This window comes from Notothenia rossii, assembly GCF_949606895.1.
Source record: "Notothenia rossii genome assembly, chromosome: 4".
Classification (NCBI taxonomy): domain Eukaryota; kingdom Metazoa; phylum Chordata; class Actinopteri; order Perciformes; family Nototheniidae; genus Notothenia; species Notothenia rossii.
The window spans coordinates 16,775,838-16,802,731 of record NC_136902.1 but is presented as its reverse complement, the minus strand read 5'-3'; the positions used below and the strand labels follow the sequence as shown (position 1 = coordinate 16,802,731).

Below are 26,894 nucleotides of genomic sequence, written 5' to 3'. Positions count from 1 at the left end.
TAAAACCATCTCAATTAATTTATAAACATTAAGGGAATCATTACAATTACACAATGTGTATCCTCTATACACAACAGCTCTTGTACCAAAATGGTACTTAGCAGCATAAACCATTTAGATAAACATAATTCAATTAGAATAATAATGGTGTTGGTTATTTGTATGGTTATAACGATATTCCATTGATTACATTATTTGGTAATATAAGTGATCTTTTACACATTTAGGTTTCATTATAGTAGCACGTGACAAATGGGTGGGTCTTTATACATTTTGCCTTGTAAATAGAATGTGTCCTAAATTAGTTTACATTTGCATACATCCTTCACCAACATGTTCACTCACTATTGCATCCATCACTCATCACCGGTCCGGCAGTACCCCGCTCAGCCGCTGGGTGGCGTTTGTAAACATCGTGACGGCAGCGTTTTGCAGTGGTGGAGAAGAACGTGTACGTCATTTTCACAATGGCGGAGGCTGGTTGAGGAGGAGTGTGTGTAAGTGAAGCGCCGCCGTAATCGTTTGAGCTACATTGCCCGTTATACGTGCACGGTGCCCGAAAATGGCCCTGAACCCCGACGCGGTGGGGAGAAGGGACTCAGAAAGTACCGCGACGGACAAAATGCAGCTGGAGGGAGGCGAACCATTGAAGAAATCAGCCGCCACCTCGGCCACAGCCAACCAAAATGGCGATCAGCCTGGATGTGGAGACGGTGTAATGCCCGAGAAAGAAGCCCCTGAGCGGCGCAGGAGCGTGCAGGCAGATGCCCGGAGCTTTGGCAGTTCTGCCTTGCAAGGCCAGAGACCAAGCGACGAGCTGCCACGGAAGAATTTCCAAATCCCGAGGAAGATAAGAGAACGGAAAGGTGGTGCCATATCGCTGCTATTTTGAACAGAGCCTGTCCTGTCTTTCATAATTCTGATGCTGCATGTTGCTAGCCTGCTAGCTAGCTGGATGGCCTCGCTAGTTTTACTAGTTTAACTTAATGTCCACGGGTTTAGATTAAACCAACGACGTAGTATGTAAGCTATCGGACAGTCTGGACTAATGTAGCGTGAGTTGTTTTAGCAGAGCTAGCTTTGGTGGTCCAACCCAGGTACCCAAGTTACAGCAGTTGGCTACTTGTCCCTTGAAGGCTCCTGAAAGCAACACACTGCCCGTTTGAAAGACCACCTTGTTTGGCCGTTACCTTTTTCCTGGGACTATAGTCTGATTGAGTTTCGCTGCTAGTGTCATGAGTTTGTTGCAGCCATCACCTGACAACATGTTGGTGTCATATTGACCTCGGTGAAGGGCATGAATAATCCACCCAACTTCTAAAAAAGGTTTTCACAATACCAATAAGTAGGGCTGCCCACCCCTTGTCCCAGCTTGATGTCACTTGTGTATCAGAGCATCCTTCTTACACCTTCACCTCACAGTACAATACAACGACACTGGCCCCATCATGTCTCAAAAAGGAGATAGCAGAGTGGTTGTTACAAACCTTGCTGTCATACATCACTTGTTTGTGTATATGCAAAGTTGAGCTGAAGTTGCTAGACTTGAGCCTGTATTAAGCAGCCACGCTTGCAGTATCTGGTCAACTCATCAAGGTTCATATGTAAAACAAAAACAATGTAATTATTTTTGGTAAACTTAAATGTGAGACAGACCAGGCTGTGTGCATCTCCAGATTTCAGTCAGTCAGCGTGTTTTCTCTCCTGAAATATTTATCACTTCTTATTACCCCACAGCTTGAGTGAGGCTGACACTGCTCCGTCCAGTATTTAGCAAGTGCTTATTCTCTTCTTTATATGTTTTTGGATTTATAAAATAAACCTTTTTGTAAACACAGACAGAAGCTAGGTTTCGTCACGTGTTTGTTGATATAAGAGATTCCTACTTACTGCTGATCAGTGTTCAGCTTATTCCTTAAAGGACAACTCGGTAATCTATTCTAGTCAGCTGGCTTTAGCACATGGGAAGTAGAGGCAGCTGGGTCAGTGCAACCCCAGTGAGATTCACTTAATGTACAGAGAGAGAGACTTTCTGCTAATAACTGAAGTCTTAACACAGGTCCTATGTATCTTCTTCTCGTGTAAGAAAGATATATTGGTACCATATCACCCTATACATGAGGATGATTATCAGCTTGATGTTGCCGTCTCCTGTGGATTGAGTTTAAGTGTTGGAATGCTTTACTACTACTCTGCACATTTCTAATGCACTGATCTCCTCTCTGTGTGCAGGCTTGTACCAGTTCCTGCCCCCTGACAGCCGGGAGTTTGAAGACCTTGTGAAGATCTTCTCCTCGTTTTACCTCGACTCCTCATCACGAGGAACCTTCTCCTACTGCAAGGCAAGGCTCATTCACAATGAGCTGCTGGAGAAGGAGGTAGGTCAAAGTCTTCCTGTGCCGCAAAATGTCTCTCCACACTTTCAGTTGCTCTGATGGATCCTTTTTGCAGGTTGAAAGCAAATGTTACGTAAGATAGATAAAGAGTAGTCTTTACGGCTTAGCTGGTAAAACGACTGTTCTTGTGGATCACATGGCAGGATAGAGATCATGTCGAGGCCCGGCTGTAATAAAATGGGATCTTTACAAGTTACACATTCTACCAGTCATGCATGTTAAGCTCTGCTGTATTTCATTGGCTGTCTGCTCCATGTTTTGTGCCAGTTCATCGAGAAGCGGAGAGAGATGAAGCAGGAGGGGCGGACGGAACCAGAGCTGGCCGAGTCATACTGCTTCCTTTTCCCAGACAAATCCAAGGTAATAATAATAATGGACGTGGTGATGATGGTTTAAAATAATGATGTTTACTCATTGGGCATGATTCTGAGCTCTTCTTGTTCTCTTGTTTGTGTAGCTCCAGTGGATCTGTGAGAAGGGTCTGTCGGTGGGACACTCCAGGATTACTACACTAGGAAACAATTCAACGGGTGAGTTAGTCTCTGGCATGTTGTTTCCTCAAAGGGAGACAGTATTGTTTTTGATTAGATGTTCTTTATGTCATGTTATTGTTTTAGCATTGACAGCGGTATTTGTTTCCTATTTGAATATATTTAATGTGTTAGCCGATTGATAAGCAGCCAAGGACCTTTTGTTTAACTCAAATACACAGTGGGCCAAAATGAAAAAGATTGGTTCTAGTCGAGGGCCGGACTGATTCAATGTTTATTGCAAAACGTATTGAAATTAACTTATTGCACATTTTAAACCTGGAACTAACAAAGCTTAAATTATTGCCTATAAAAACAACATTAAAAATTATTTGCATTCATTTCTTATGGCTCTATCTGCAGCTTTTCTTATGATTAAGTTTTTCTACAGGCCAACAACAGCTTCAAAAAAACTATTTCCCTCAAAGAGAAAACCAAACATGCCCTGTTGTCTCAAGAGAAAAAGTGCAGAAGGAAACATCCATTGAAACTCAGTGTGCTGCTGTGATGCTAGTTTGAGCTAGATACTTGGCATCTCGGGTGCAAGTTCATCAATGTTTGGGGTCAGGCTCTGAGCTGAGGAGATCCTCAGGATTGAGTGAAGGTGTGCGTGCAATATACCGGCGGGCCAGATTCAAATAGTAATTAAAAATTATCCTGCGGGCCGAAATTAAATCTACCACGGGCCGGATTTGGCCCCCGGGCCTTGAGTTTGACACATGTGCTTTAATGCATTACTGATGGAGTATGATTATGATGCTGTTCCTCTAATCCAGTTATTCTGTCGTTGTAGGTGTTTATGTCTCAAAATATTCTGATCTGTTACAAATCAATCCCTTCGAAGTGGGCTCGTCTGGAGACATAATCATTTTCAAAGTCATGAGGGTATGTCTACAACTCTATTTTCATTTTGTGCTGTTGACAGATTTCTTATTCCCGTGGGATCTTAAGCTCATCAGTCTGTTTTGTCTCTCAGGGCCGAATAAAGCACATCCATGAGAACATGCCTAAGAACGCTATGGAACCGAATCAAAAGTTTGACTCTCACTTGTCCAAAAGTGCCAATAGGGTCACGTCTTTGCTGTCTTACAGGGCTTTTGAGCTCACACAGGTAAACGAGAGTTCTTTGTTATTTCACTTAATTTATGTTTTGTACTTTCAAATTAAGTTACTTTATGCCATGGACAGAATTAGTTAATAACACATATTTCTTGTTGTCTTTTAGCAATATTTTTTTGAGTTTGCATTCGATGAGATCAAGGCACGACCCCGGCACGTGTGCCCCTACGCTGTGGTTTCCTTTCAGTACAAAGGCAAGGAGGCTGCAGCAACTCCTATGACTTCACACAGGTGCGTATTATCTGCCCATCTCCACTGCTCCTGCACTGAAACTGTACTTTGACCATTTAAAATATATTATTAACCAGCACTTATTAAAACTATTACTTAGTTGGATACCCGTTTATCTAGGCCCTTTTTTTGTTTTATGTATATATGTCACACTGTGGGACTGAGGGAAATGGTATCTCGAGACTTCTTGATGCATAACACATGTAATAATTTTGACAATAAAGCTGACTTTGAAGTGATGAAACTTGGCAGTTATCTCCCGGCAACTGGGGAGGTTTTCATAGTGTTGTGTGTTTTGTAATGAGCCTGTTTTTTTTAAATTTCTTTTAACAGGTTCAACACCATTTCACCTGAAGGAAGGCGAGGTAAAACTATTTTAAATCTTACTTATTTGATAAATATTGAATAAAACTAAAAAGCCTATATGTGTGACGCACCTTCAAAATGGTCCAAATTCAACGACTAGCGTAAAAACTTTCTGGAGAAGAGATTCTGTGGATTCAGGGATATTCCAGCAGTTTTGAGCGTTCCTTTCTCTCTGTATCTTGTCTGACCTCTGACCTTTGCTGTTGCTCCTGTTGCAGGGAAAAGCTGCTACACTGTGTGGAGCGGTGTACTGGTGAACAAGGGCCAGGAGTTATTCCCAATCTGTTTACGATCCTCCTCACGCTCCTACCTCCCTTACAAACTGTGAGTCAACCTTTTAGTCTCTAACATCACTCTGTGTATCTCTAAATGACCTTCACAGTGCTATTAGAATTTCCACTGTTAATTATTAATGACCCCTTTTTGCATAAAACCCCTCTATGTGCTTACATGTAACACTGCCAAGAGGAGGTTCAAATGAATGTGTGCAACGAAAAGACCGATGATTTGCTATTTCAAATGTGTGTTCTCCCCTGAAGGCCCGAGAAGCTGTCGCTGAGTCGAGGTATGCAGCTGGAGCAGGTGAAGCGAAAGATCCCCTCTGTGCTTTTTTCTTGGGACACTTACAGCGCGTCACGGGAAGGTCAGTCCGAACTGCACATGTGAATATCTCATAATGAAATGCTAGGACAATGCCCTGGTGATGCAGGATGCAATGCATTACTTGAATTTCAATTCATTAAAGCTATTCTAAATGCATACGCTGCATTTTGTATTACAGAAACAGCTACTTAACTTAATCAATGTGTATGATTGACTGAGCATGCAGAAAACAACTTCTTTAGACGAGTTATGGGTCTGCTGTTTATTTGAAGTTGCTTTTCTTCGTCCGCAGTGATGAGGTGTGGGATGTCCTGCAGCCTGTTCGATGTGACTGACGGAAAAGGAAAACCAACCAATGGCAGCTTGGCAGCGCTGGTCCACAAACTGGAGAGGGACAGGATGGTGAGTCAGCCTAAAGGGAAACAAAAAAGATACGAAATCCCAGTTTACCAACTCAATAAACTTGGGTCCAAATTGAATTAAAAGAATCAGGATGTCCAGATCCAAACATAGTATTTTCCTTGGAATCCCCCTTATTTCACAATCTGAGAAAGCACACAGAAATAAAGGAATCAACTATTTGTACACACTGTTGCATTGAACATAATCATTCAATGTAATACAAGTAGCAGTTATTTCCCCCAATAAAGAAAGTATCAGGTAATAACATCTATTCTGTTTTTCCTTGACTTGATCTAGTCAGTTTGTAGTGCGCACTCCACAAACAAAACCTGTCAAGCCCCAAACTGGTGTTATGATAGCTCACATTATCTGATAATGGTACACCCCGGTGCTTCTGACTGCAGTGTTGCCTCTTCTCATCCAGGTGCTGGTGAAGTCCTTGTTTGACAGGGGCTTTCTGTTCCTGTTGTCCTCATCGCAGATGGTGGAGTCCAAAGGTGCCAAAAAGCTTTTACTCTCCTCTCATAATTCTCTGTGTCAGTAAAACACCTACTTGATTCCTTCGGTGAGGGTTCAAGCTTTGAAACAAGTTGCTGTTTGTTTTGCAGAGCGGCGGGGGCGCGGTGAGAAGAACCTGCAAGCATTATTCATCTTTCAGGAGTCAAGGATGGTTGTCAAGTATTGTAAGTATTGTTCACACCATCCATTCCTATTCTAACCCTGACCAGCAGTGGCCGAATCTGCATGAAGCTCCCCACTTTCAATGTTTTAATGGCAAATAGAGAATATTTGGATAAGACAAGCGCATATATTTACTGAATGACAAAATCACATATAAAAAAACGAGTTGTGATGTTTCCATGTGACAACCCCAACTCCTGTAATGAAGCTCCTGTCTCTTACACATTTAATAGTGTAGATAAAGTATTTTACATGACACTAACTTATGTGTACTCCATTGTAGCATCCAGGCTGTTCGAGCCAGAGACACCGGAGCCCAAGCCTGCTACCGTGTCCTCGATGGAACCTTTCATCCCCGCTCTGCACTACGCACTGTTCAAGCTGCGGCCCAACCCTGGCAAGGACCTGAGCTCTGGGGTGGAGCGCCAGGCCACAGACTACCTAACTCGTATGGAATCAGGCACGGTGCGGCCCTTCATTCCGCCCGAATACAAACAAAACGTGGACGAAAGGACCAACCCGCTCCAAGTGCCCAGACCCAAATTTAACATGGAAGCCGTGCTGCATTCTTACGTCAAAAACCCTGCAAACTCGATTTTACCTCTGAACAAAATGAAGGACATCCGTGAAAGGATACAGCACCCAACACCCATCCCCACACCTGCCCCGGCCCCAGTGGAATACAGCCCCGTTTCCGACTGGGGCGGCTCGGACAGGGGCTCAGACCGGGCAGAGAGACCCGCAGAGAGACCCGCAGAGAGGCTGCCCACGGAGAGGCCTCCTCCAGAGAGGCCCGCACACGAGAAGCCCGCACACGAGAAGCCCGCACACGAGAAGCCCCCCCCGGACAGCAGCAAGCGGAGACAGGGGTTGGCCCATTCTAACGGGGCCCAGCCGCAGCCCAAGACGAACATTGAGACCCCGGCTCAGGCCCCTCAGAAGTTGAAGCTTTCCCACAATGAGTACGATAAGGACAAGATGAAACAGTTGCTCAAGCTGATCCAGCTTCATAAGAAGGCACTTCCCCACAAGGAACGGGGAGAGGACGCAGCCTGGGACGCCAACAGTCTAAAGAGGAAGTTTGAGGGAGAGGAGAGGGGGGGCATGAACAAACACCAACGCACAGATCCGCATAGCAACGGGGAACCAAGCAGAGGTGAGGACAGACACCTGCAGCTCTCTCTCTCTGGCTTTATTTAAATTGTGTAATTTAATTTTCCCGATCATTTCCACCTACTCCCTCGAAGGTTCATTCCTTTAGAAATAATGAATATTATATTAGTTTCACAAAACTGTCTGATGAGTTCTGAGTAATTGCATTGTAAACTAAAAACGACATTGCTCCCCATCGGGACCATATCGACATGGAGCCAGTGTATAGGATTACAAATTACTTTATGATTGCTTACATTTTTAAATGTCAAGCATGTTCGGGGCTCATCCAGGTATCTGTTAATATACTGGTGTGGCCAGTTCATCAACTGCTGCCACAATTGTAGAGTTAAGTTCATCAGAACCTGAAAAGCTTCCTCTGAACTTAGGTAGTTTCACTTCCTACACCTAGAGTAACGTTTAAACATTTTATAATAATGCATATCTTTCTTCAAGTATTCTGTCATATGTACAGAACAGCTTTAATTGTGAAAGTCTACAATACATTCTTACACACTAATATTGCAAATGTCTCTAACTTATTGTGTGCACCCTGCTAGGCGCCACAGCAGATGAGCTCGTTGACGAGGGCGGGCAGAGCGACAATCTGACAGCAGTGATGGAGAGCATGGGCATCTATGACACGGACCTGAGGGCCCATGGCAACGCAAACCCCACGGCAGTCAACGACACTCAGCGCCTGCTCAAGATCCTCCTGGCCACTCTCAACAAAGCCGTGGCTCAGGGTGCGATGGCGGTGCCGCCAAACCCCGGGGAACCATCGACGGGTTCAGGGAGGGCGGAGCTTGCCTTCCCTGAGCCGGACCTCGCCAAACTAAATGAGCCTGTACCTCAGACGAACTACACAGAGGTGAAATATGAACAGCTGTTTTATTACAGAATAATTCCACCATGAAATCAACCTTTTTGGGACCCTACAAATATGTTTTCTTTCTTTTTAGGAGGACATGGACTGTAGCCCTGGTAGTCCACTCAGCCTCGTATCCCCAACAGAGCAAGCTCATACCTCAGCCAACCCAACATGGGTTCCCCCCGCTAAAGAAGGTACCTCAGAGCTGTCACTTTACAAAGGCCTTTTTGGACATATTTAGATCGGATTCATCACTGTGACACGTTTACTGTCTTCTCTCCTTACAGACAAAGCACAGCCTCTTCCTGAGCCCGAGCCTAAGCCTGAGCCAGTATCTGTGACGGTGGCAGACAGCTACCCAGAGCCCAAGACCCCCGCAGCGGTGGAAGTAAAAAAGGCGGCCGCACCCCCCACGGTACCAGTCGTAGAGGAAGTTCCCTTCAGGCCCTCCATCAGCCTGGACACCATACTCAACCAGGAGATTCACAGTCTCACCTCTAACATCAAAAACATCATGCAGACTCAGCACATTTGCTATTCTTCGCGGCTCTCCCCGAGGTTGCTCCCTCGCCACAGCTGGCTGCCCAACAGCTGCTTCTCCGACTTTGTGATACCCTACGTCTCGCCCGTCCCCACTCAAGGGGAGGTCAAAGCACTGTGTGAGAAGATGGACAAGCTGATCCCCAGCCCACCTGCTCCTCCCAAGGTCACTTCTCCACCTCCCGCAGTCACAACATCTAATCTTACCACACCACCCCCCACTCCCGTACAGACTCCTAAAAGTAAAGCAGACCCCTCCCTGTCGAAAAGCACCCCCTCCTCTCACGGTGGTAAAACGGGCACTGTCAAAGGATCCGCTAAGTCTAAATCAGAAGGCTCGTCGGGAGAGGTTAAGGGAGAGCTCTATTCTCCCTCTCAGGTCACACCAGACTCTCCAGAGCTGAAGACCCATAAAAAAGACCCTCCTTCTGGGAGTGGGCCGGGCCTGCTGGCTGGCAGCCTCATCGGTCAGCTGAAGCCTGAGGTGTTCAGCAGCCTGGTGGAGATCTTTAAGGACGTCACCAAGAATACGGTCAAATTCTACATCTACTCCGGGGACGAGGGGGGCGAGAGTTCCGTCTGCAAGGAAATCAAGGTACAAAACAAGAGCTCAATGTGCTTTTGAAAGTGGAGAACTGTTCATGGTTATTTATAATCTTTGGGATTGTTTTGTGCTTTTTAAATGTTTGTCAATAAATGTCAGAAAATTGTGGGAAATCCCCTCTCACAGAGTTCCTAGAACCTTTCACAATGGTGTTTTCTGTAATAATTAAAAACCCAAATATTTACGAGTTTATAAGTACAACTCAAAAACATTCCTCACATTTAAAAAACTGGTGCTGTTGATTTATTTGACAGTATATTAAGTAATATTTTAATTTAATTATTTTAAGTGTTATGAATTGTATAAAGTTGAACGTCTGTTTTCTTTCAATGTCCTTATCTGTTGGAACAGATTGAGATAGCATTTTGTTATTGGAGTTTCCGCAGCTCTTAGCAGTAATACACTGTGTCGGCACACACAAGTGCAGCTGCAGACCGACAGCAGGAATGTGAAAGGTTACACTCGCTGCTCTTTGCCACTATGTGTTCCGTGTCCCTGAGCTCATCCTGTATCTGGCAGACAGTCGGTATGTGAGGTGAAAGAGAGAAGGACTTGTTCATCCGTCTGTCTTTAACAATTACGTCTCTCCTGTCTGTCACAAAGGACTACTTGAAGAGTCTCGGCAACAGCGAGTGCAGCCCGCAGACGTTTCTGGAGAACAGCAGCAGCTTAGATAAGCTCCTCATCATCATTCAGAACGAGGACATCGCTGCACACGTGCACAAGGTACGATCCCCTCCCGTCTCTATCCTCATCTCAGCTCCAGTCTCATGGCTGATCCACACAGTGATCAAACTTTAATATTAGCATCCCAATTGAATTCAACATCTGCTGCAGATTTTTCTTATCTGGCTGCTGACTTTAATTATTCTATAGGGTTCTATGCACACCCTTTGAAGACAATATGAACATGTATATATTTAGATATACATACATTCAATACAAATGTAATAAAATAACTTTAAATGCACCTTTTGTTCTGCAGATCCCAGCACTGGTGTCTTTGAAGAAGTTGCCCTCAGTGAGCTTCGCTGGAGTCGACACTCTGGACGATGTCAAGAACCACACTTATAACGAGCTGTTTGTGACCGGAGGCTTCATGGTGTCTGATGAGTTCGTCCTCAACCCTGACCTTATCACGCAGGGTAAGTTTGACTTTTCTGTGTGGGAAGTGTACAAGTTCATGGAAATGTTTGGATGGAATATAATTTTTTTTCTGAATATATCCTTGGTTTAGGTATGAAAAATAGATAAAACGACAAGTATTTCATGTTAAACCAGCACACCCAAAGCCAATAGAACACACATTTTTAATCACCCTATCAATATCAGTGTGTCAAGTTTCAGCCTTCTCTGCAAATTCTTCAATCCAATAGGGGAAACCGTCCGAAAGCTGTGTCTCCAAGATTAGCTTTTACTGCAGGAACTTAAAGTGTAAGCCAGTCCTGAGAGTATATGTTATAGGTCTAATTTCTTAAGCGTTGGAATGGCAATAAAAGAAAGGGGTAAATGTTAACTTGAAAGCTTATGTGGCTTGTTTTTTCCAGATCGTTTGCAGGGGCTGCTGAAGTTCTTGGAAGAGCAGAGCACCCCTGAACACCCCTGGCAGTGGAAGGTGCACTGCAAGTCCCAGAAGAAGCTTAAAGAACTGGCGAGGTGACTAGCTAAAATGCATTATTAATAATAAATGGAGAAAATGTTTATTTTGACAGACTGTAATTCAAATCAAATACTATTTTTTTTCCGTTCTCTTTAAGGTTAAACGCCAACGCCATGGGGCTGCTGAACCTCCTCACCGTGTATCAGAAGAAGCATCTCGTGGAGTTCCTCCCGTATCACGAGTGTGACACCCAGTCACGTCAGGCTCCAGATCTCGAATGCCTGATCAAGCTCCAAGCTCAGCACACACAGCAACGGCACCTTATCTTCCTCACAGGTATAATCAGCTTCATCATTATCAACTAAAGTCACATTCATCAGTCTTCTAAAAGTAGCATAAAACTACAATGTATGTTTTTTTTTGTGTTGATTAGAAATGTTTAACTTCTTGATTAGGGATGTTGCTTTACCAGAAATTCAGTTAAAAAGAAAATATTATTTATTCAAGTTTCTTTCCAAAAACCATGTTTGACAAGACTACGTTTGTAAATATCATGACAGACTTATAACTACCTTTGAACTGCATGCACCATAGTGCAACTCTGTAAAACATATCTTTACCAGCTGTTAACAGCTAACGTTGACTAGCTCTCCTGCACATTTTCAGATTTTGGCATCAACTTAACACTACAGTATCAGTTTTCAAGACATCCCTATTCCAAATGATGTAGAGGGAAATGTAGATGATGTAAAAGTATGAAATATGTGTATCGCTGTCTTAGATTCATTTTAAATTGCTGACTGAATTATTGCATCTTGTGTTTCGACAGAGAGGCCATTTGAGATGTTCCTGCAGTACTCCAGAAATGGGATTGTGATAGGGAGCATTGATGATGTTATGAGCGGTTTCCACAGTCTCATTGGCTCCATCAATCAGAATGAGCTCCCGACACCGCCCTCCACAGGTGGGTAACGTCGTCATCAGGCATACACACAAAAACCCTGGAGATTTCCTGTCGTTTTGCTGCAGTGTAATTGCTTTGCCAAATTGCCTTTTTGTTCTGTTCATTTATCTCGCCTGTGAAAATATGATTGTATTGTCCAGCAGCGCTTTTAAAACACACTTTGTGCCGGCAATGCATCTATAACGCATTCCTTGATAATATCTTCCTTTTCCATTTCTCTTTCTCTGCCCTCTCCTGCTCTCCCAGTAGTAAACGCTGAGTGTGTGGAAGAGGAGGACATGTCATTAGACTCTGATGATGGTGAGTCAAACACCATATTGGATCCCTCAGAGCAGAACAAGGCAGTTCAGAGCGCTCCGCAGCCGCCCCCACCGGAGACGGAGGAGTTTCGTCCTCCGCTTCCAGACCAGCAGGCGACTCCTGATAGAACTCCAACGCTGTCTGACTACAGTGCTCTCAAGACAGCCATCTCTCAGTTCAAAGCCACCAACCAGATGGGAATAGGCTCTTCAGACATTGGCAGCTTATCCCCGGGCAGTTTTCCTGTGAATCCTCACCAGAGCTTCCTGTGTCCTTCAGCCTCGTGGTCCTCCTACACTGGCTCCTCCAGCTATGCAGCCTCCCCCGCCTACCCTGCCTCGCCCTGCAGCAGCACCCAGGAGCAGGAGTACCGGCCAGTCCCAGCTCCAGCCTCTGCCTCAGCAGGACCTCTAGCCAACCTGGCTTCCCTCCCCATGGAGGTCAGACCCCCTCCTCCACCTCACCTCATGATGCTGGGACACACATATGGCTCGGACACCGGAGGAGCTGGGCCTTCTGGGAACTCTCCGCTCACCACCACGCAGCCCTACACAGACCACAATAATTCAGCCCAGCCGGGTTACATGACTGGCATTCCATCACATGCTGGCGGGACCCCTACGCAACAAGACAGAACACACATTGGACATGGGGAGGGTCTATGGGGGTCAGCAGGTATCAGCACTTTTCAGACTGCCAGCAGCCAGGGTGGGGTCACTGCTGGCCAACTGGATCCAAGCGTGCTCTCTAACACTGGGGAAACCCTCGGAGGAAACACCCCTGGTAGTCAGGGGGGCAGTACTCAGGTGAATTGCACCAACAACCTTGGAGCCTCTGTGGGCTTGCCCACAATGGCCACCAGGGAGGGCTCGATGGTCAGACCTAAGCTGCCTCCACATCTAATAAGCGATGCGGGTTATGGTTGCATCCCTGGACAGATGGACCACGGGCCCATGCGGGGGGGAATGGGTCCTGGTTCTTTAGTGGGCTATCGGGGCAGAGGACTTCCACCAGTAGGGCATTGGCCACGGCCTGGACGAGGACATGATCGGGGGAACGGGTCTGGAGGTGGACCCTGCTCATGGGGTTACCCAGCAGGCAGGGGGAGGGCACAGGACTACTACTCGGACTACACATACACTCACAACTATGCTCCTGAATAGACAATCATGTTTGAAGGGGCCACACAACAGCCAACCTCCAGAGACTATAAGTGATGGCTGAATGTAAATATTTTTCTTGTCATAAACACATTTATTTGAATCAGTAAATAAGGATCCTGGTTTTTCTACATTAATAAAAATTGATACAGGCAGTGCCGAGTGTCCTACTGTTGTGTAAACTGTATGTACACTCTTTCCATGTGAGCTATTTGAGACCCTGTTCAAACCACTATATTTATATTTGCCAGCAAATGTTAATGGCCTTCCAGCTTCTTGGAATTTAACTTGTAATTTCTGTTTCATTCTGTAATTCCAAGTTTTGAAACGGTAAGGGGAAAGGCTGATATTTTTTTAAGGAAAAAAAAAATAGTGAATGAAATTTCTCTTTTGCTGATTGTTTCCTTTTTTTATTTTATTTTACATATTTGGTTGTCCAAAATTCTATTGAAATAAACAAATCAAGTTGTTTGTGTGACCAGTTTGATGACGGTGTCAAGCAAACTATTAAAAATATGAATTAGAACTGTCTTACTGTCCTTTCACTTAAACTCCATACTGTATTCAGCTACCTATGATTTATGTGCTCAGCATGAGGCTGGATAATTTAACCTGAAAGAGCCCTAAACTCAAATTAAATAGGTCATATGGAAGACAAATCTGAGGTAATAAGATTTCATCAACATATTCTAATAAAAAACAGGTCTTATTCCCAGGGGGAAGGATGTTAGTGCTCATAAAACGATTGTAGTCAAAAACCTTTCAACTCTATTAAAAACTCATTTACTGACCATGACAGAAGACACAGTTTACTGCAGCAAAAACTATTTGAAGCTAATTTCTGTAGCTGAGTGAGCAGTGTGTGCAGAACCGTTTCGAGGAAATGCAACACTTAAAAGCCTTTTGAGACCTCATGCTGAGTGCAATTCGTCCCTTAACTCTCCCACCACTGAAAGGATCATTAGGAGGGTCCTCTATTATGTGTGCGTACATTGCATTGTTAACACAGTGGTGCATCTGGTGTAATGAATCACCAGAGGGCGCCATTTACTCTTAATGTGGAAAATAGGTTAACGGTTTATCTCCAGAGTCTCATTCTGGTTGTGAAATAGATGCCATGGTAACTCGGGAAACTGTGAGAACATCCCTACCCCCCAAACCCCCATTTAATCAATTGTAGCTAAGACCCAACACACAAACACTGATGGGTTTTCATTCACATTCAAAGAGCTACATTTAACACCTGCAATACTTCCAACAATTACAGTGTTAATCCACTATGGCTGAGTAGGGTTGTGTTCATTGTCATTCTCCGAGGTGTTAATGATGGAGGAAAAAAGCATACTGATCGTTGATTTAATTACTCTACTACACTGACTGATGTGATGGGGAAAATATATAATGAAAACGAAACACTTTTTAATGAAAGTAAAAAACAGAGGTTAAGAAAAGTAAAGCCTTAAATTAATACAATGAAGACATATTCCGAATTATTTGTGTGTGTGTGTGTGTGGGGGGGGGGGGGGGGGGGGGGTTAGTTGAGTATAATTTCAAGGAATCATAACCTGGGATTATAATTAAATAATATTTATAAAACTTCCCTTTTAAATTAAATAGACTACTACCAGTACCAGCGGGAGCCGAAACGGGCCGTGAACTGACCTTTGACACGTCACATGTGTCACACACATACACACACACACACACACACACACACACACACACACACACACACACACACACACACACACTCATTTATGCTCGTATGGGTTATGTACCCCTTGCTGGGGGTGAGCCATGCACATGCACACACACACACACACACGCAAACGCACACACCCACACGCACACACACACACACACACACACACACACACACACACACACACACACACACACAAACACACACACACACACACACACCTGTAAAGTCTATAATGCTAACATGTTAGCAACGAGTTGTCTGTTTACCATGCTGTTTGCAGACCCAGTACATTACATTCCTTCTGAAATATGGATTCTGTCCACCTGATGAATGTAAGTCCAATATGTATACTAATTTCAGATCAGTGTTGTTCTCCACCAAATTCCAGAGGGAAATATCTGGCTCTTAGCAGGAAATGACACCCCCTTTTACTTACTCCAAAAATGTATTGGGCGCTAACTTTGCCTCTTGGCCATCCCTGCTTGCTAGGCAGGTATAATACCGCAGAATTATCCACACTTTATCGCTAAAGACAGCTGCCTGGGCTGATTTCTAATGACTTAAAACTTTCAAAGTTGCCTATAAAACTAAACTACAGGTGAAAGACTTCAGCTGCATTGACCAGTGCTTACATCTTTGTTCATTCAGTTTCTCAAGTAACTAGTTTTTTTTCAATGTAGGTTTAGGCACTTGAATATTTCTCTTTAGCTTTCTTGTTGTTGTATGAGAGGTATATTATATTTTCACTCAATGTATTTGTACAACTGTGGTAACTTCTTACATTGCTATTACAAGTTATTAAAGTTATTAAACAATGTATACTACATTGGCTTTCCTTGGTTTGCAAACCTCTTACATTCTTGTAGTGTCTCAGATGTGTCAGATGTCTGATACATTTTCTATCACCACAGACATTATCCATTCTAACATGGTTACATTGAAATACATGCTAAAGGCACAAATAGGTATAACTATACCAAGTATTTCACAAGAACTAAGCTCAAACAAATACACACATAAGGGAATGTCTTACTTGTATTGGGGTATTTTGTTATTGTTAGGTTGGTACTCTTACTGGAATAAAGGATGGATCTATTAATCCAGCACTGACCACAAGCAACCTCTTTCACAAACACATCCCTGTTATTTGATTCCACTTTTAAATTGAATCAAATATCAATGGATCAAGAATTAACATATTAAATAGGTCAAGAGGAACCTGTTGGCTTTATGTTCAGCTGCGTAGTTGTTCTAATGGGATCAGTAAACTGAGGAGTTTCTTGGTGCCGTTGCAGGAATTAGAGCTTTAGGCTAGAATGAAATGTAGCTCTGCTCTCGTAATGGTGTAACCAATTATCACTTCTCTTGTTATGTGCCTCTACACCAACTCCGTGCAAATCATTCAGCTTCCACAGGTTTTTTTAGTGTGCAGCCTGTGATGCAACATTGCCTCGGAAATGGTGCCAGGGAGAGATAATATAGAAATATGACATATAGCTGCTAAAAAGGCCACACTGGATGGTGTAGGTAGGCACACAAAACAATCCCAGAGGCTGTCTTTGCACCGAAGAAGAACCTAATCCAGTAATGCTTTGTGAGGCTACGTCAGCAACAACCTTCTAGCGTCTCTGTGAGGGCGTTTTTTGACACGCTGCTTTGAGCCAAATGCTAGGATTATTTATACAATGATATAGGAAATACGCATGCTAATGTGGATTTTAAGCATATGTAGCCTAATGTTTGCATCTTAGGTAATATGCTAATATTTGCTATTAGCTCAGTTCAATCAAGCCTGATGGAAATGTTATAGGTTTAGCACGTATTTGGTCATATTTCATTTACACATATTGTACGTTTGACCTGGTAGTGGCTGTAGAGAAAAAGTTAAGGAATCCCCAACAACAATTCATGAATGTTTCTACCGAACTTCATAAAAAAACGTTCACTCGTTGTTTAGAAATTGACTGCCTTCATGTAAATGTCCTGGCTGCGCTCAATGATCAACAAAGTAAACAGGTGTCATTCTTTGGGAACAGGGACCATTAATGTCTTTTTAAAATTCGTCCCCTAGTCTTTGAAATATGTCAGTCTGGACCAGTGTTTGATCAACCAACATTGCCTCCCTGCAGCCATGCCGCTTGGATGACAATACATTAATATTGGTTTAAGCAGCACCATTTAACGACATTATTGAATATCACTAACACAGTAGCACATGCATAAAGCATCTCCTTTACCATCACTGAGGGCACAAGTCTTTTTTAATCGTATTACGAACATACATTTGATCACAGCTCACGTTTTCTTTTAGTGGCTGAAAGTGACAGAACATAACAAGGGAAGTGCCATCACCACATGTTACATTACAGCTGGTAGGAGAAAGGACACAAGCTGAACACAGAGTAAGCATAACAAAACAAGAGGATGTCTGAGAAAAGTGGCCAAGTGTAACAATGTAAACGTGTATACTTTGAAGCATTTTGCGTGTGTCAAATCCTATTATATCCATCCACATTCTACTCACTGCAGCCAATAACAGTCTCAGAGGAACAATACAGATAAAAGGCAAAAACAAAGTATCACTGCATTTATTCTGCTGTTGCAAGGAAATGTGAAATATATATGCATTTGATTAATGAGGCATTCATGTTCCATGTGCCCCACAGTGAAAAAGACTGAGACCAGTTTTAGACGTGGACATCTGGCTGGTTCATCCTCCTTTGAAAACACAGAAAGTGGCCTGCATTCATATTCAGTGCAGAGGCAAGATAAAGAGCCTGTTCTCTGGTGTGCAGCAGTCCACATTTATTAAAGTTTTTTTTGGAAGCAACCTGCTTGCCTCTTAAAAAAAATAAATTAAAAAGAGACATAAAGTATAGCTGGTTGTGGACTTTTTTAGAAACAAGCACTGTCTATGTTTTTGAGCACATATTCCAAGTGTCCAATTATAATGAAATAAGGTTATTACTGGGTTTGGTGGCATCAGGCCTGCACCGAGGCTGTGTATGTGGGTGTCACACGTCTTAAAAGATGTATAAGTATCTGCCACAGCTGGATGCCTCCACTCCTGGCTGATGACTGTTTTGACAGTTCAGTAATAGCCCCTATTGACAGTCAAAGCAGCCCTTCACTATTGGGAGCAATTCAGCTTGTGCTATTCACAGTAAAATACCCCTTTCACAGTAATTAGATTCTTGAATACGATGATTTCAAATCCCTTGGAGCCCAGCTGAACTATGGGAAAACAATTAATCTGGAAAGACGAGTGCATGCTTTAATTGAAGCCCGATGGAGTGTTTTGCTTTGGAGAGGGGCATCTTTTAAAGCATCAACGAGTACCCCCTTTACATCTGGGTAATTTGTAAGATCGCTTCAGGATAATTTGCAGATAGATTGAGTTATACAGACAACACTTTAACATGCTATCAGCACTTCAAAGCTACCCAGAAATGTGCAGCTTTAATTACTATACAATAATGTGTAAATATTAGATAACACTTCTATGATATTTCTATTTAGAAGTATGTGTATCAATCTGAATGAGCAAAAAATATATAATGTATGTAGTTAATGCAGTGTTTAGGCCTCTCAATATCAGTGAAGTGCTCGCCGTGAGAAGGTTGAAATAAAACACTGGATAGCAAATGGCATCCGGATAGTAACTTCACTTATTCTACTCTGCCTACACACTGAGGTTGATTCCCGAAATCAGCGGAATGGTTACATAACCAGGGTCACATGTGGACCTAAAAAGCCCTTGAATAGAAAATGCTCAAATCCTGTCCTCTATGTTTTAACCCGTCTGTTAATCATATCAAAAACATTAAATCCCGACCCAGCTGTGTGTTCTGTGTCAGAGAGAAGAACCAGATTAGAGGGATTTAAATACACTGAAATTGACAAAGCACCTGGTTTTTATCCTCGTGGTAATCTCCTCAAACCTAACCCCAAATCGTCACACAATGTGATGTCTCTAATACACTTTCTGAAAAACAACGGGTCATGCCACTGATACAAGATGTTATATCACACGCACATATCGGCATGTTGCGTAACCTTTGTTCAGCAGTTTGAATGTTGCTTACCACAGCGAAACAACTTTGTTAAATATACCAAGTCAGTAGCTGTGTGATTAAACAGAGTGATGCATCACAATACACTCTAACGGATTTTGGCTTAATCCCTGAGAGTTTAATTGTGATGAAACTTGCACTGTGAAAGAACTCGTCTGTCCCACTTGCATGCACGGATCGCCATTTGATTTTAGATTTCCCTCGTTTTTTCTCTGAATTTACATTCAAGTTGCACAACAGTATTAGTCCCCTCAGGCTTGAAAGAAGTCAAGTTTTAATTAAGGATTTAGAAATAATCAAAGGCTCCTATTCTAACGACATACTCTCCTTTTCTGAGATGGGCGGTTACTGACAACTGTTCTTTGACATTATATGAAGGATTACATCTAATCCTATTCAATCTTGGTGCAATCCTTAGTCCCACCCGGTGTTTGCATTACGATTAAACTACAATCTCAAAACATTGTGTTTGCATGGGTTTAAAGAAATTGATTTGTTTCTTTTGAGGCCAGTGTTTTTTCTCATTGGATTTTTTAAATCCCTACATCCTCGACCACCCGTAAGCTCTCTTTGGTCTTTCATGTCATCAAATGAATGTTCTCGTCTCAAACACTTATGTTCTTTCACAGCAGTGCATGCAAGGCCTTCTTCAACATCTTTCATTGTTGGCATTGCAGTGTGTAATTCTGTCATTTGAAGCATGTTACAATTAATTTAAATAAAAATACAAAGCTTTTCAAAGTAATGCCCCCTTCAGGGTTTTGCGTCAGACCTGCTTGAAGTAGGCTATTTGTCACTTCAGTTCAAATGTTGTGCTTTCGTTTGTTCTGCATAGTTCAAAGTGCTCTGCTGTGTTTGATCAAAGAGATGCAGTCTTTGAAAGCATTCCAATTGCTGTTTGTTTTTGGTTTGTTGACACTCCCGATTCATGTACTTATTTGCCAGATAAGCAGAGCGCTGATAGAGAGTCATTGTTTTTGGCTGGCAGATTAATGCAACAGGTGCAGATGGGAAATGTATATGTATGATGGATCACTGCAGGATGCACCTCTGTTTTCTGCTAGATAAGATGTTCAAATGTTTATTGAATGCTATGGCTTCAGCACAGAAATGTTTATTCCTAGCTGTATTTATTTCCTTTTTCTTTTTCTGAAATTGCTTATAAAAAGCTATATCACCAGGGCAGGTAACTGATCTGAAGGGAACACATCTTTTATTAGGAAGTCAGGCAACAGAAGTTTTCACGAGTTGGAAAGAGTTTTGGGTTTAGAAGTATTGCTGTATATTACATTTATCTTCAGCAAGTGCCTATCTCTGCCACACTAATTATGGAGCCCTTCAACTCAACCCAGATACACAGGCTGCACTTCCTTCCTGCAGTCCGTCACAGTCATGAACTTGCAGCGTTTTTCAGTAGCATTTAATCCTCGTTAAATACTTTCTGTGAAAAGTGAGCCAGATTCACTCTCCGATCCCACAAGAAATATGTCTCCCTAGTGCCGAACCCCAGTACACAGAGAAGTTATTAGCTGATTTTTAGGTCTGACAACGGCTCCACAGTGATTTAGAAATGTCATTACACTGCGGGTAATAAACCTAAGTTGAAACTTTCTCTGGACTTCTGGACTTAATGACAGAGAGAGGGAGAAACGGAACAGTAAATGTTGCTCTTTTGTTCAGGAGGCCTTTTAACTGGAGCCTGCAATCAGCAAAAATACGTGATTTTTTTCCTTTCAGAGCCTTGACACATTTCTATTACACCTCAGCGCTAATTCCTGAGTCTCAATTTTCCTTTGTCCAGAGGGTCTTTTGTTTCCACAAAGGAAAACTAACACCGTGTTCGCCATTAACTTTTAGGTGGCCATTCAGTATTTTCTTCAGTTAACATTGGCTCCATGAATACTACACGCTTGCTGCTTTGAGAACTGTGATGGCTTCTTCTGGAGCTGGAGAAAACAGAGCGAGGTCCCGGCTGTGTGCAGCAGCTGCAGCGACACGGAGTCAGGTAGAGGTACACGAAGATGAACAACAAGGACAACACACAGGCTATCAAGGTTGTGTAGCCTGTGTTGAATGTTTCGGTTTGTGGCAACACCACCGTCACATTCACCTCCCGGGTCGCATTCAGTGCCTGTTTCATATCCTGAGCTGTGCACACGTACAAACCCGAGTCATTGATCTTGGTTGCTTGAATATCCAAGGTACCGTTGGGAAACAAGCTCATTAGAGTGTCATTTATGCTCGTCTGGGTTATGTACCCCATGCTGGGGGTGAGCCATGCAAATGAGAGGTCTCTGCTACTCAGGGATGTTTCGCAGTCTAGACGCACCATTTCTCCCTCTGTCACCGTCAGCTTAGACAGGAACACAGTCACCGGGAGTGACATGGGTTTTTCCACTGTGCAGTTACGGAAGAAGCGGGGTTGTCGCAGGAACCGCACGAACGATCGTGTGTTCCCATGGATGGTGCAAGTGTGCTCCTCCGTAAAGTCCCTCAGTGTTTCGTAACCCCTAAGATCCCAATGCCAGAAAACGCTGTACATGGAGCAGTCGCAGATCAGAGAGTTGTTGTGGAGGTACAGCCCCCGCTGCACCAGCATGGGCAAAGCTTTCACATCCACCCATGGCAGACGACTCAAACGGTTGGACGAGAGATCCAGCATGGACATGAAAGGGTGACTATGGTCTGTGATGGAGAAGAAAGGGAAGTATGTGATCTGGTTCAGGCTGAAGTAGGCCTTTTTTAAACTGCTGAGGCCATTCAACATCCCAGCCTCCAACTGTGTGATCTTATTATTGAAGAGAAGGAGCTCCTCCAGCTTCCACAGCCCCTGGAAGTAGTGTTGCTCCACCACACGCAGCTTGTTGGAGGACAGGTCAAGGTACCTGAGGCTGGAGGCATTTGTAAACACGCCCTCGTCCAGGGAGACAAGCTCGTTGTGGGTCAATAGGAGTTTTTCCAATTTGGGCATCTTTTTGAAACTGCCCACACCCAGCCAGGACAGATAGTTGTGGCTGAGGTCGAGGATGACAGAGTAGGTCGGCAGGGACTGAGGAATCTTGGTCAGGCCACAGGAGCTGCAGCCCGCTGTGTCGGATACACAGATGCACATGGGGGGACAGACTCCCTCAGAGCCGTGAAGCAGACAGATCAGCACCAGCAGAGGATACAGTCTGAAGGTCATCTTTGTGGAATGATCCTTCGAGGTTTCTAATCCCTCCGGCTCTCCCTGGTCAGATAAGAATCAAATCAGAAACAAAAAAGACTGTACAGTCAGGATAGAATCTTTTAAAGGTGAACCCCTTCACTTACAATGGAAGTTTCTGCTCTTTGGTTCCCACCTCTGACAAAACATACAGATCTGTAAACTCTCAACTCTTTAAAGTCTGGTTAGCATCAGCACATATCTTTCTTTCTTTGAAGTAAGTATAGTTGCTTTTGTACTTGCGTTTTGTAACTGCTTTCACTTTATAATGTTTCATTTATATGCTTTTTGATTTTGCGTGTCTTGCCCTATGTTGTTGTTTTTATTTTGCCTCTGCAGAAATAATTGCCCTATATTATATAATTGGGAAAAAGAACATGAACAGAATGAATACACTATTTTGGTGCAGTAGTCATTGGAGGGTTGCAACAAAAGGCACATTTGTATCAGTCTACAAAATGTCAGAAAATTGAGTGAGAAGCACACGAGAATCGTGGCCTTTCTATTACTTTAAAAAATATTTAAAGTAAATGTCATCATCAAAATAGTTGCAAATTGACACCCTGTTGCATGACTCAACACTTTAAATAATTGTCAAGTAGGAAACTTTTTTAAGCAATATGAGCACAGATAGAAAAACCTCACCTTTTTAGAAGTATGTTTCTTCTCGGTTATTATCAGGTGAAGTTGAAGGCTCTCAGAGACAATTCAAACTGATTTTCCGCCACTGACTTGCATGTCTGTATGAATTTGAAGGCAGAAAGGGGAAAAGTTCATACCACTTTCAGACGAGTGAGCTATTTGGCACACTCACTTAATCCCATTCTCCCCTCCAAGAAAAAGAAGAAAAACACTTCAAACCACACAACCAAAGTAGACTACTTAGCGACAACATGAGGCTCCAACTTTCTGCGCGTCTTGGAAGTTATCCCATCATGAATACCCAGAACATTGCTGTCTAATCCTTATCTTCTACTAAAATCCTCCTCCCCAGACACTCGAGTAAAATGCTTTCGCCTTTCTCTCCAGCCAAGTTTAAGGTCTCCCTACTGGGTTTGTCTTCATCCCAAATGAGAGTGCCGCTAAACTAACATCCTGCAGTGGTTTTCAGTGTACAACAAACAGAGCTCACTTAATCTCCCACAATCCCCTCCTCCTTCTCGGTGTCATTTTAAAACCAGCCTTGTGTCTCCCCCCGTCATCATTAAGTAATGATTCTGATGGCTGCCCTTCTTTCTCTCTATTTATTATTTGTACCTCTATTGCCAAAATCTGTTTATCTCAGTTTAACATGACTACTTTTTAGGGTTTCACTTGATTACAGATTAGTAGAACCTAGGAGCTTTCCTCATGAATCCTACATGCGTCATCCCGTAACCTTCCACCAATAATCCCAGAGGACTGGAATTTAGCTATGCCCTCAAAATGTTATACTTTTTTGTGTGTATGCAGTCCTGCCTGGATGTCAGTTTACTTATCATTGCAAATACACCTGTTATTGTGAGTTCTTTAATTCAGCAAATCCTGTCCATCCCTTTCCATCTCTCTGTGTATTTTGTCAGCTCCTGTGTTGAATGTCTTCCTGACTGTGAAAGTCTCTCTTTACCTGTGTGCCTCCATACCATGTTGATTCTATTTCAGGGGTTTCTGAGTGGATGGATGTTGCATACCCCGATGCCTAGAACACACCCACACACACCCACATATACACACACAAACACTCTCTTTCTCTATCTCTAAGAGCCTTAATCAGTACATCCCCCCCCCCCTTTATTTTCTGAGCCCCCGACAGCCGACATCCCTGCTTCCCCTTGGCTGTGGGTTTGACTGGATATATGCTGTCCATGCTGCTTGGTCATGGTGGCCCTGACAGCTCTGATTTCTGTCACAGTAAATTAGCTTTGCCTCTCAGCTGCCACCCCCTCACTGCTACCCCCAAAACTCCACACCCCTCCCTATAAGTGCTTGGGGCTTTGACTGACTCCCACTCATTCACTCACTTACTGTGCAGAAGCACATAGCCGATTCCCCATGGATTCAGGCGTGCTGGATGGGGTTCACTTCTCAAAAGCGAACAGATGTGCAGTCCACAGGAAGATGTATGCTGGAAGGTGCAAAGGCTTCAGTCTGAGATCACTTTGAAATGTCCCTCCACGTGTTTATGAATATAATTAAGGATCAGAAATCACATGAATGTTTTTGTGTCAATATGAAAAAAACACCACCAGATTTGGCATTGTGGCATTACACACAATCTTATCCCAAGGCTAGTCATCAGCTTGGCTGCTACATGTAAGAAATATATACACCCACACATGTACATCAGAGATATGTTAGAAAAGGATTCTTAGCAGGCCCTTCTTGTAGGTGTTATGTTTATGTGGGCTTATCATGGCTCAAATAGCCTCAAAGTAATTTGTCTCTTTTCCTGGGAATTTGTTTTACTGTAAAGTCAACCTTGGTCGGAGTTTTTAAACGTGCAGGTTTCATTGCTTTAAGGTATTATGTTACATTCCTGTTTGTACAGTATGCTCACATATGAAGTCCCTAATTGTAAATGCATCACACTAACATATAAACCAGTCGTTCCTTCTGCATAAACTGGTGATGATTCATGTTTCCGTGTGCTCAGAAGAATAAAAGCATTTGAATAAGGTGCATCATTGTGCCAGCATGATTCCAGTATTTGTTTTTAGCTACAGTATAATTGCGCGCGGAGCATATCATTTTTCTCAGGCAGCCCTTGTTTCTCTGCTGTTGACATAACAATGGCATACTGGAACATTTCAGTGCCTCATTATTTTTGGTATTGACTGTCTTTCTGTAAAGGCTCCGTCGTTTTCGAGTCCAATCATTTATCAGTGTCCTCGGAGGTCAATTGAATCAAAGCATGAACAGGTAAACAAGACAGAGATAGTCGTTTTTCTGTGCAAATTTCAATTCCTTTTAATTGCAAGACAATTATTCGGCATTTGACTGCTGATTGCCTCTTGTCATACAGTATTAGTGTGTGTGTAGTTTAACAGAATGAGGTCCTCTGAGAATGTCAATATTAACGCCTTCTTTATCTATTCCCGCTTTTCTCACTGGGGCGACTAAACATCTCTCTGTGAGTCTCGTTTTTCTCTGCATGCTCCTGAGTACAGACTGGACTGTGTGTCTACAGCCCGCTGCTTTGTAAAATCCCTAATCTAATCAGTATCCTTGTATCAAGCTGTTTTGCAAATCCCGCCCCCTTCTTTCGCATATATTTGATTAGACTCAGCGTATGCAAAACAGTCTTCTCAAATCGTCCAGGTTCACAGTGGACCTCAAAGCTTAAGCCCTGACCCTGATGCATCCGGCCCCCAGTAGAAAGTGATTTTCTCTTCACCATCTGCTGCAGAGGAGAAAAAAAAAAAATCTGAAACGCACCACAGCAAAGAAATGTCTGCAAGACGAGTCTCTCCGACCGTTGAGAAAATGGTTAAGCTTCCTACAAGACAATAATATACCGCGTTATGTGCTCAGATGTATGCAGAATGTTTTTTGTACGAAGCACTGAAATTAAGGGTAGGCTATGCATACAGTATTTCAGTCTTTAGTTTGTACACTTTAAATATGCCTGCTCATAAAGACCAAGTCTTAAAATAATAATAATAATAATAATAATAACATTTATATTAGTTGTATAGGCTACCATCTAGCTGTGTCTTTTTATAAAATACTGTAATGTGATTTTGAAGAGAAATAAATTAAACATCTAATCTTTTCATTATTGCAAAGTATGTTTGCAAAGTGATGCATGGTGCACCCACTGTAATATCCAACGTTAAAAGCAACTGTAGCTAAAGGGTTTCCATAGCGTCTGTCTGCCACTTCTGAACCCTTGAACCTCAACACACACAGGCTTTTGTTAAGTGTTTTTCCTGCTTTTGAACTGCTTTTTGTTAGCACGGCTGATAGCCAGACTCAAATAAGAATGAGTCAGTGACTGTATAAAGATTCGGAGGATTGACTTTTATTTCATTTCTCTCTGCAGTTGAATTTGCAGTCTGGATGAGCTCTCTGTTGAGAAGCAGTTTCAGACACGATTGTTTGCTTGTCACATGAAGCGGCTCTACTGCGCCATATGCTGTGTATTCATAGTGGTTGCACTGCATTATTGAAGAAAGCCTCACTCAAAACCCCAAACACCTGGTGTGAAAGCGGTTTTATGTGTTAGATAATGCTAGATGACAATATGAGTCTCTAGCTAGAGCTTTGCTCCATACAACCCATCTGGTGGATGTAGCGCTCTGTAAGTGTGAAGAGACAAGCACACCATCTAGTGGTGTAGGACTCAACTGGAACAGTGACGCATCCGGTGCACTCCATCAATTCCACTTTCACTATTACTGGTGCTCAAGGCCA

At 43.0% G+C, this 26,894-nt stretch overlaps 2 protein-coding genes across 4 annotated transcripts; one reads left to right on the top strand and one right to left on the bottom strand.

Annotated features, from left to right (window-relative positions):
• Window positions 1–377: 377 nt before the first annotated feature.
• tasorb (transcription activation suppressor b) lies at window positions 378–14,045 on the top strand. Of its 2 annotated transcripts, none has more exons than XM_079673500.1 (23): window positions 378–866; window positions 2,233–2,378; window positions 2,664–2,756; window positions 2,854–2,926; window positions 3,720–3,811; window positions 3,903–4,037; window positions 4,152–4,276; window positions 4,610–4,641; window positions 4,861–4,966; window positions 5,182–5,285; window positions 5,538–5,647; window positions 6,072–6,144; window positions 6,256–6,330; window positions 6,612–7,484; window positions 8,041–8,351; window positions 8,443–8,545; window positions 8,639–9,486; window positions 10,099–10,221; window positions 10,481–10,640; window positions 11,043–11,151; window positions 11,253–11,431; window positions 11,925–12,059; window positions 12,309–14,045. In XM_079673500.1, exons 1-23 carry the CDS (start codon window positions 563–565, stop codon window positions 13,520–13,522), a joined length of 5,523 nt encoding a protein of 1,840 aa, XP_079529626.1. In that variant the 5' UTR covers window positions 378–562; the 3' UTR covers window positions 13,523–14,045. The 2 variants fall into 2 exon arrangements, with proteins under 2 accessions (XP_079529626.1, XP_079529625.1); XM_079673499.1 differs by having other exon boundaries at window positions 12,306–14,045.
• Window positions 14,046–17,467: 3,422 nt separating this feature from the next.
• Window positions 17,468–23,597, bottom strand: LOC307034672 (amphoterin-induced protein 3). Of its 2 annotated transcripts, none has more exons than XM_079673511.1 (2): window positions 23,148–23,597; window positions 17,468–22,526 (listed from the first exon to the last, which is right to left on the bottom strand). In XM_079673511.1, the coding sequence occupies exon 2, from the start codon at window positions 22,479–22,481 to the stop codon at window positions 21,144–21,146; it is 1,338 nt and encodes a 445-aa protein (XP_079529637.1). In that variant the 5' UTR covers window positions 22,482–22,526; window positions 23,148–23,597; the 3' UTR covers window positions 17,468–21,143. The 2 variants fall into 2 exon arrangements, with proteins under 2 accessions (XP_079529637.1, XP_079529638.1); XM_079673512.1 differs by lacking the exon at window positions 23,148–23,597 and adding an exon at window positions 22,610–22,720.
• Window positions 23,598–26,894: the final 3,297 nt, after the last annotated feature.